The sequence below is a fragment of the Macrobrachium rosenbergii genome, chromosome 47 (genome assembly GCF_040412425.1).
Source record: "Macrobrachium rosenbergii isolate ZJJX-2024 chromosome 47, ASM4041242v1, whole genome shotgun sequence".
NCBI classification, from domain to species: Eukaryota; Metazoa; Arthropoda; class Malacostraca; order Decapoda; family Palaemonidae; genus Macrobrachium; species Macrobrachium rosenbergii.
The window spans coordinates 41,602,407-41,613,230 of NC_089787.1; the positions used below are offsets into that span (position 1 = coordinate 41,602,407).

At 36.7% G+C, this 10,824-nt stretch overlaps 1 protein-coding gene across 1 annotated transcript in view; it reads right to left on the reverse strand.

The window, feature by feature from the left end:
• LOC136830800 (phospholipid phosphatase 5-like) overlaps positions 1-10,824 on the reverse strand; it is a 152,693-nt gene that overhangs the window by 115,017 nt on the left and 26,852 nt on the right. The window contains exon 4 of the mRNA XM_067090722.1: positions 4,788-4,913. Within this exon, the coding sequence (XP_066946823.1) occupies positions 4,788-4,789 (2 nt within the window). The 5' untranslated portion in view covers positions 4,790-4,913. The remainder of the gene's footprint in view (positions 1-4,787; positions 4,914-10,824) is intronic.

Sequence of the window (10,824 nt, forward strand, 5' to 3'; positions counted from 1 at the left end):
ATGAATTACGTAGAACTTTACAAAGTTCGTCTGTGACTTAAGTTTTTGCACCTGATCATAAACAGGTTGCTTCGGAGTGGATTATACAACTGACCCAACCGAAACATCTTGTGGGAGATGACGTCATGCTCCCTAAAACCACCGGGACCGGTTTTCTTAAGCTCTGGCTTAACTAAGAAACATTATACGATTTAAAACCTTATATAGAGTCTCGGTGAACAGTTTTTACAACACTTGCCATTTTCGCCTCTCTCGTCTCTCGTCGCTTCATATTTCCTACATCAATATATAAGAATCAACCTTACTTCAAGTCTCAATGAGTTCCTCGGGTAATGAATGTTAAGCAAACCGACTGTGGATTGTGATGAAAGCCACAGGACAAGGAAGATGGCTGGTGACGTCATCAGGTAGTCATGAGCAAAAATAACCTGTGCCTTCTTACTGGTCTATTCTGTTCGCCGTTTTAGTTCATGCTTCGCGAAAATGGCGTTTTAGATTTACCTTCTGCAGTCGAGTTGTTTTATCGTTTAGCAAAAGAAGAGAAATAAAGAAATTCGTATCTTTTATGCCACTAAGATCCCCCTAAACAAATCTCGGTAGCTATCCTCAACCAGCCTTCATGCCAGCTCATCCAAACTCCTGCTCACCTCACCCTGCCCTCTCTCTCTCTCTCTCTCTCTCTCTCTCTCTCTCTCTCTCTCTCTCTCTCTATATATATATATATATATATATATATATATATATATATATATATATATATATATACATATAATGTGTGTAGCCTATGTGTTTGCACGGCAAAACACAATCACATCACACAACGAAAAATGGCTATAAGTCTACAAACTCCAAGAACAAATGGACTCATTTTAAACTAGAGATTTGTGCCCACATATGTTTTCACACCTACCCCTATACCCTCACGATATACATTAATTCATGGCTTGTTAGCCTATCGCAATTCCACCCCAAGTATCAGGCCAGATATGCAACATGTTTACTTATCAAAGTGTCAACACAAAGTTGCACACCAGTGAGGAATGCGGATTGTATATGCTATGTATTTTATTTCTTTGTGGGAAGTTTACGATTAACTGACAAAATTAACATTGACAACGGAATACAATTCTGAGATTAGAGAAATTAATGGCTAAATTCAAGCATAATATAATTAGTAAAACATAAGGTAGATAACGGTTTAATGTATATTTCAACATCCATCCAACACGAAGAAACTGCATCTATCTCTTTTAAGGTACTATGCGTCTTTTGAGAACAAACATCCGAAAAAATCAGAAGGGATAACGATAAAGGGCCAAAGCTACAAATAGGAATGATTAATAACCCAAATATAGTGCGTGTGCGTCCAGGGATGGCACGAAAGAGGCCCGAGTTGGAGGCCAGCCAAACACCTCCCAGACCCTTTCGATGATTTTGACGTCAGCGTTTGCTCGTGTCCCGACGATATCGAAAATACAGAAGGAATCATTTCGAACTTGAAACTTTAATGAAAAAGAATCGCTGGGTCTCTTTTCGTTCGTTGGCATTCCGCTGATGTGACCACACAAATCTCGCGTTTTTTTATCTACGGTTCTAGCAACACGGCCGGTGTTTACACTGGGCACAAACATTGCAATGTCTTCTTTTGTGTGGCATTTATCGTACTTGATAAATGTCACCGTTTTGTACAGTCTAATTTTGATAATGAACAGCACTCGCTTCTGTCTCAAGAAATTTCTTAACTTTACGTTAAAGTAAGTCTGTTAGACTATAAAAATAGTTTAAAGTAAAGTCTAACGAGTCCACTCAGCGCCAGAAAATGTTTCAAAACTTTCAGCTGTTTCCGTAAAGCTTCTTTCTTGCTCCCTGGGCAACACGACGAGGAAGGTGTCCAGTGTGTGCAAGTGGCATGATGCTTAATTGTTCCAATTTTCGCAAACTATTTACATTTTCTATAGATTACATCATTGTTTAATTTAAAAGGACGAAACAATCAAAACGACTGAGATGCTAAATTACAATCGGATCAGCTCCAAGTTTTTCTTAAAAATGGCCTCATTAAAGAATGCCGCTATAATGACCGGAGCATCTTAAACGATTCAAAATTATCAACACTGAAATTCTAAGGCACGTTTTACACCAAGACAATAAAAATTTATTCATATTCACTAACCTTGAAATTACTGTGGTAGGGAATAACTGCTCAAAACATTCCACACACACACACACACACACACACACACACACACACATACATATATATATATATATATATATATATATATATATATATATATATATATATATATATATATATATATATATACGCGTTTACAGAGATGCACCACATAGAAAATAAAACGAAAGGGTATAAATCCTGATCGGTTTCGCGTTTGGTTTTCTATGTTAGAGCTAAAGTCTGTTCAAATGACATATTTCCCACCTTCAAAGAAAACTCGATTTGCAAATCAAGTGAACACTGACCTCAGTCGCCAATGAATGTGCGGCGCCTCCCTTTACCTATCAGGTGTATGTTTGTTTGTACTTCCACCCTAGACTATTCCATGTCAATTTCTACCGGTATGTATCAGTCCTCTTGAAGATGTCTTAGGAAACTAAAGGTGAAACCAGTCGGGATAGCTGCTCAGTCTTTTATTCTTCCTTGCAGACATCTGCAAATAAACACTATGTGCTTCAGTAATTTCAATTATATATATACACATATATAATACTGTATATATATATATATATATATATATATATATATATATATATATATATATATATATACATATATATTTCATGTATATATTTGCCTTTATTTATAAATTAATCACGTTCCATATATTCGTGATTCAGTTACACACACACACACACACACACACACACACACACACACACACACACACATATATATATATATATATATATATATATATATATATATATATATATATATATATATATATATATATATAAGCGAATACATAATTCAGCAGCCCTTCACAACCCCTGTTTTCTGTTCCTGCAAGTATTCTTTAAGTGCAGTATCGTTTAAACTAAACGGCACTCTGTAAGTCAAGGATGAGATGAAAATAATCACACCCTTAAAAGGACATGCATCTTACAACCTCCATCCAGGACCACCTAAAGTGGATAATTTCTTTGTCCACCGGAGGAAAAAGGAACTGCATAAACAACCTGCATGTCCTTCACAGGTGAACAACTTGAGCTACGGAGTTTCTGAGACAACGGTGACCACCTGCAACGATTCTTCAATCGGGAAGTAAGGATGATTGCTCCTCATTCGTTTCTTTGTTGGATCTGATCAGCTAAGAATGGTACTGTTATAACTGAGTAGTATGAGAAGGAAATAGCTTTTCTAGATAGTGACCCCCAAAGGGTTTTCGGGACGGGGGTCGTTATCTAGGAATAATATTTCTTGGGGATCATTATCTTTACGTTATTTAAAGTCTTTTGTTTATGTTTTTACGGTCATCCCCGACGGGCTTGTGCTAAACACGCCGCAAAGGTGGATACATACCGGGTTAAAACTCTTGGGGGTCACTATCTACGAAAGATCCTCTTTGTTTTGTGTGTGTGAATGTTGCGTCTTACATTTTATATCTTTTTAAAATATTATATGTGATACTTTCTTTTAGGTTTTCCTTGCTTTTTTTTCTGCTGGAAACAATTGAGTCCCGACTTTCATCAGTAATACTCACTCTACCGTTTACTTCCAATACACTCAACGCCGTTGCCGCAATGACGTAGCCTGACCGCCAAAATCCTTATACTCTATAACAAGTGAGATGGCTTCCATAGTAACCAGGATTAATATGTACTCTATTAATCCTGCATAGTAACAACGTTGAATCTTTATCGACAACCGCCTTAGTTATTCACCCTGAAAAGACTCACCCAGTGCCTGTTATCGTTTAATCAGTTCTAGACATATTTTCCTTAAAGCAAACACTGAAGAAGGAAAGTGTTGACTCCTCTCTATTTTGTTAGTGGAAGTAACGATTAATACCTGATAAATCAACAGATGGCGCGTTTCTTGACAAGGCAATAAAAACATTGTAAACTTTCTTTCATATCCAAGCCAAATACTAGTGACTGAATCTAAAAGCCTGTAAATATTAAGGAATAAAGCCCTCAGTTTTTACAAGTTTAGAAGACACAATCTCACAAAAGAAACTTCAGTGAACAAAAGCAAATAAGAATACTTTTTATTATTCTTTGAGAAAATCATTACGCCTTGAGTCTTCGTACCGAATTTCCTTCGACCTATCAACAGAAAAAAACACAAACGCTAAACATATTAAGATGCCACAGCAACACACAGATACTAACACACACACACACACACACGAATTCTTGCATCTTCTAAATTGACATATACAGTAAGATCCATATCTAACGAGCTTCACTGCTTTAATTTGGTTCAACTACTTGCATTCATAAAGTTTAATCGGCAACATATCAACTCTCTTCTTAATCCCGTCATATATGAATCCAGTCGTCCTGTGTAGGCGCTCTTTCTAAGACTTTCAAATCACACTCACACGAAACTTTCAGTGCCAATATCTATCTTGGTGTCTAAGCATTAGATTCGCACACCTTTTTAACGGTATATTTCTTTTGTTTTCAGTTATGACTCGATGAAGAAATCATGCTGGCGTTGGGAAAAATAAATGGTATCAACCGTGTCAATAATGACACAAATTCGGACTGAAATTTATGAAAATCTGCAAAGTATTGGAATTTCTCATTTTGCTACTTACATGCACAGGAGATCAACATCTTCCGGGTACTTGAAATAACGAGAAATTTAGTTATCGTCATTGCTATGGTTTAAAGGTACATGACGTTTCTGGTTGATATGTGATACCTCTGCCAGGACCATCACACTGGAATTAATGAAAAAATATTTATAATCATGGTGCTATGTTCACGTTAATTTCCGATTCATTGCACCTGAAATGACTTGCGGGGCATAAAAAAAGTTAGTTTCACTTGAATACAGAGCTGTTCATAGATTTGCCATCACACCCCCATCTTGCATGATTTAAATATGATTTGACTTATATTGTTTCCTTCTAAAAAAAGTCACTCCGTTATTGTCCAGTTTACAGAATTAAATTTCAAGAAAAGTAGTCTTAAACCAGACTTAAATTTGCTGCCTACATTTAACCCTCGCACAGACCTCCTGCCAATAAAAACTGCACAAAAGACGAACCTTGCATATATAGCTATAGATGAAATATTTTGTTGGGAAATTCACTGATCAAAAGTGGTGCAAAAGATTAATGTTGACAAAAATTTCTTGTACCATTTTCGACCAAAACATAATAGTTAATCTTTGTTTGAATAAAAGCATTTTTTCCTGGCGTGATTTGTCAAGATCAAATCTCTTAAAACCACGAACCTTTCACCGTGAAGCGGTCGACATCGAGAAGCTGGATGGAATTTGATATCAAAGAAACACGTGACCGTCATGGATCTGAGAAGAATCGACGCAATTTGATCGAGAAAGCTTATTTTTGTTGGCTCTCTTAACCAATTTCCGCGCATGGTAAACAGGAACGCCTTTGCCAAACGCAGACCCCTTACTAGTTGAAGATGTTAACCAGAAATCTCAAGACCTCACCTTACCTTTCAGGTATCTACTGTACACCTTCATTTTACGATATTTTTTTAATGAAAGGAACATCCTCAAGGGTGGGAATACGGAAGAATTTCGGCAGCCAATCGCAAAAAAATAATAAGATAAAAAAAATAGAATAAAATTCACAACTACGGACAACAATTTCAACTTTGTGTCGTTTAAATGTGAATTTAAATACCTTCGTTTGTTACTCTGTGGTACAAATCAACTAGTTATTGTTAATCATGAGGCCCATTGTAAGGCAACATGTAATCCAGGTCTGACGGTCACGAAAAAAGAAAGAAACTGGGGAAAAGTGGGGCTTGGCCCTAAGGAAGCAATAAACCCGTCCCTAAATGATTTGTGGAATGTAAGAACCAGAGAAAAAGAAGCTTGGAGAGAATGTCAAAGTTTAGCAGCAAATGTAAAGAAACAGTATAATCCAAGGATTACCAATTTCCACAAAGTAAATGTGGGGAGTGATGACCCTCTGGGTGTTAGAAGATGACAGATGAGATGGCAGGTCAAAATCCTTTAAAAGGAAGAGGCTAAAATAATAACTAGAGAAACGAGACAACGAAGCCAATTAATTCAATCTAGAGAAGGGATAAAGGCCAGTATCACTGATAAACTGACTCTTAGTCAGTCTTTGCTCAAGACTGAAAATTCACATTTGAAGGTAACAGAAAAGCTTGTGTTCTTGATATTCAGATACCTAAGGTAAAGGCAGCTGATAATCTGTGACATCTAAACCAATTTTTATGCTAAAGCAGATTTAGCAATTTGACCTGTAATCTCTCCCTGATAAGTTCGAGGGAAGCTGAACAACAAAATGTTTATAGAGGTGAGAGATTGATGCACTTTCCTGAACCACATATGAAAAATCAGTCAAACAGAAACATGTAGATGCTGTTTTGTCTGCACTGAACTTGGCTAGGTTATGAGACCCAAATTCAAATATACTTACCAGGTCAGAGTTCATAAAAAAAAAGGGATGGAGATGGATGGGAATTGAAGAAAAAGGAAATATGGCTAGGTGAATAACTGATAAAAGCATGAACAGATGAGGTAGGCCAGTGAAGATCAATGATACGAGCGGAGAAAAAGAATGAATGAGAGAAATGTACCGTACCTTGATCAAATATGGAAGGGAGTAATTATTGCTCCATTGAAAATATCAGTTATAAAATGGCTGGGTAATACCTATATATAAGTTTAATAAGGATTAAAACATAACTAGAAAGGTTAGCTACCAGCCTTACTCCAGACTGCCAAATGCCTTAGATGTATCACGAGGAAACAACAGCAAAGTTGAGGAAGAGTAAAAGTATAATTTGACAGCTACTTAAAAAAAGACAGCAAAGCAGAGGAGCAAGTTTCTCTACTAATTCCATAAGGAATCTGCAGAAATGCTGTTTTTATACCATAACTAAGTATTTTCTGATAAATTCATTAATGAAACATATGCTTTATGTCTGTGTCACAAATGTTGCCAGGTCCACAGTTTTATTCGGTCGGACAGAAAGGAGTAGTTTTTCTATATAGTATATGATCCACATAGATCCTCATGAATGTTTAGATCACTCTTTGCTTTTCATAAGACTGGGAAGGAAGTACTCTTTTTTTTTTTTTATCTAAAGAATATATATTTGATATTTTCTCTCATTTTACCAATGAGTGTCCGTTGTGTGGACTCTTTCTTTGCAAAATAAATGGTTGTTAGTCTTTTCCTATTGTAATAATAATAATAATAATAATAATAATAATAATAATAATAATAATAATAATAATAATAATGGCTCCAGGAAATCAAGGCAGAAGAAATAGGGAGAATAAAACAAAGATTCACTGAGATCATGACAGAAACAGTCAGACACCAACTAAAGAAAATGCCCAACTGGAAAGCCCCAGATCCCGATGATGACCATGGATACTGGCTCAAAAACTTCAAGGCCCTACACCCAAAAATAGCAGAACAACTCCAGCATTGTATCACAAACCACCATGCATCCAAACGGATGACCACAGGGAGAACATCCTTAGTACAGAAAGACAAGAACAAGGGAAATATAGCCAGTAACTACAGGCCTATCACCTGTCTACCAATAATGTGGAAGTTACTAACAGGTATCATCAGTGAAAGGCTATACAACTACCTAGAGGAAACAAACACCATCCCCCACCAATAGAAAGGCTGCAGAAGGAAGTGTAGGGGCACAAAAGACCAGCTCCTAATAAACAAAATGGTAATGAAGAATAGTAAGAGAAGGAGAACCAACCTAAGCACGGCATGGATTGACTACAAGAAAGCCTTCGACATGATACCGCACACGAGGCTAATAGAATGCCTGAAAATATAAGGGGCAGAGGAAAACACCATCAGCTTCCTTAAAAATACCATGTGCAACTGGTATACAGTACTTACAAGCTCTGGGATAAGATTAGCAGAGGTTAACATCAGGAGAGGGATCTTTCACAGCGACTCACTGTCCCCACTACTCTTCGTAGTAGCCATGATCCCTATGACAAAAGTACTGCAGAAGATGGATGCTGGGTACCAACTCAAGAAAGGAGGGAACAAAATTAACCATCTGATGTTCATGGATAACATCAAGCTGTAAGGTAAGAGCATCAAGGAAATAGATACCCTAATTGAGACTGTAAGGATTGTATCTGGGGACATCAGGAAGGAGTTTGGAATAGAAAAATGTGCCTTGGTCAACATACAAAAAGGCAAAGTAACAAGGGCTGAAGGGATAAAGCTACTAGATGGGAATAGCATCAAACACATAGATGAGACAGGATACAAATACCTGGGAATAATAAAAAAAATAGATGACAAATTCCCATTATGCTTAGAAGCAAAAGAAGTAAATTAGTCTGACTTCAAGGGCTCACAATCTAAGCTGCTTTGCTTCGTCATCCATCACACTACTGTAAGCTCTGAGAATAAAATACTTTAGGTAACAAGAGACTGTTCTTTGTGATTTGCTTTTTCCTTTTGCATGTGAAAAGGTGCAATCTACAGTTTTTGCCCCTTAAATCTCTCTTGTTGTTAAGTAGTGCAATCAGACCAATGAGTTGGAATCTTTGTCCTCTTCTCAGCTTAATTCTTAGTTGGGGATTATGTTTTTAATGAGCCTTTTCCAGGTGTGTCTATTTTGTGTCCTCCCTTTGTCTATTCCTTTGTCTCTCTCCTTCGTGTCCTTTGCACTCCCATTTTCATGATGTCTACTGCAACATGACACATCATCTACTCTCCTCACCACCAAACAATCACAGCCTTGATGCTTGGGCTTCCTTTGACACTTTGGTGATTTTTGTTGATTCCCTGATGCGTTCATTTCTTATCCTACCTTTTCTCGTCACTCCACTCATTTATCTGAGCATCCTCATTTCCGTCCTGTCTAAGCACTTTATATACTTTGCCTTTCGGCCTAATAGGGTCTCTGTTGAAGAGTGCACCTGATACCTCCTTTCACTTATTCCATCTGGCTTGAATTGCATGGTAAAGCTCTTTATCCTTTTTATACACTGTATCTATTATCTAGCCCAGAGAACTAAATACTCTCTTGATGCTCACTTCTCCCAGTTAATTGTGATTCTCTAGTCATCATCCATCCTATACATCATTTATTCAGCCTTTGCTCTCTTCACCTTCATCCCTTTACTCAATAGTGCATATCTCCACATCTCTAGTTTCTGCAATTAAAATGATGTCATCAGCAGAAAACATACACACAGGGGGCTCCTCCCTTACATCCTTGGTCACGACATCTAGCACAATGCCTAACAAGGGCCTCTTATGGTGGTTGTTACAATTCTATATATTTCACCAATTACTCTTATATATTTATTTGGTGTATCCCACTCTCTCCATATTTCATGTCTAGATACTCTTTTCTCACATGAAGAACCCTCTGCTTCTCTCTGTACTTTTCTATTACCTGGCATAAGGAGAACTAGTGAGTTGAAACGCTCAATTTTTACAGGGTGACCCAAAGGTTTGTCATTTATAAGAAAATTTAAATTCCTTATAATAGCATGCTTTCATTTTCAATTTGATAACTGGACAAACAGAAATTTCTGTATTGAAGATTATAAAAAAGTTCTTAACTAATTTATTTTCCAAAATTTGACTGTCAGTATTAGTTGAAGCCTGGGCATTTGCATAAGATGTTTACAACTGTTAGTTCTGATCTGCATTCTCTGCACATAGGAAATGGGTCATGTTGGCCTTCATTAAGCTTCCATGAATCATTGAGTATGACTAGTTCAAAGATGAGATGAAATTATTTTAGTTTGGCTTTTTTCTATTAAGAACTTCATAATCTAATGATGAGTTTGGTCTGTTTTCATTTGATGCTATTAGATTCCTTATTCCATAAAGACTGCTGTTGATTAAAGACGAAGGGTTTCATACATGTTAAATACTGTACTCATTGACCGAAAGAGGTTACATTTGATTTGGTGATAACAGTTTCAGCTTTGGCTGCTTTACTGGCAGCCTCATTTCCCCTTATCCCACTTGGGCAGGGATCCAGCATATTTCAATACAGTATCTGCACTAGTTTCATATAATTTGAAGAATGTAAGCTGTAGATTTAATTTTGTTGTTAAAAGTATTTTTAGTCAACAGTTTTGAAGGGCCTCTATAGCACTTACATAGTCAATAAAAATTCTTAAATTTCCATGGGTTTTAAATTTCAATAATCTCAAAAAGTGCTGAACACAGTTCTGCTGTGAAAATTGAGGCACTGTTTGATATACAAAACTGACTTGTTTTATTAAGTGATTGGGCAACAAATGGTAGCATATCCTACTCCTGACTGAGATTTTGGGACCATCAATATAAACTGCATATTACATGAACAAAGGGAGATGAGTCACTGAAGGTGCTGAACATGGGATGGCCTAACAACAGCCTGTACTCAAATGTCAGGTTAATAGAAATTTATGAAGCATTTACTCTATTTCTCAAGCTTTCCATTTAATTTTTCTGGGTGGGTGTGGGTTGCTGCAAGATTTACCTGAGAATTTTACAATCTGGGCATTTCTTATTTTTTGCTCAACGTTGCATTTCTTCCATCTTCTATTTTTTAAATATTTGTAAAACCTCATTTAATTCTCCTATCAGCACCTTTTCATTTGCAAGTAGTAGCCCTTAGGAGCTT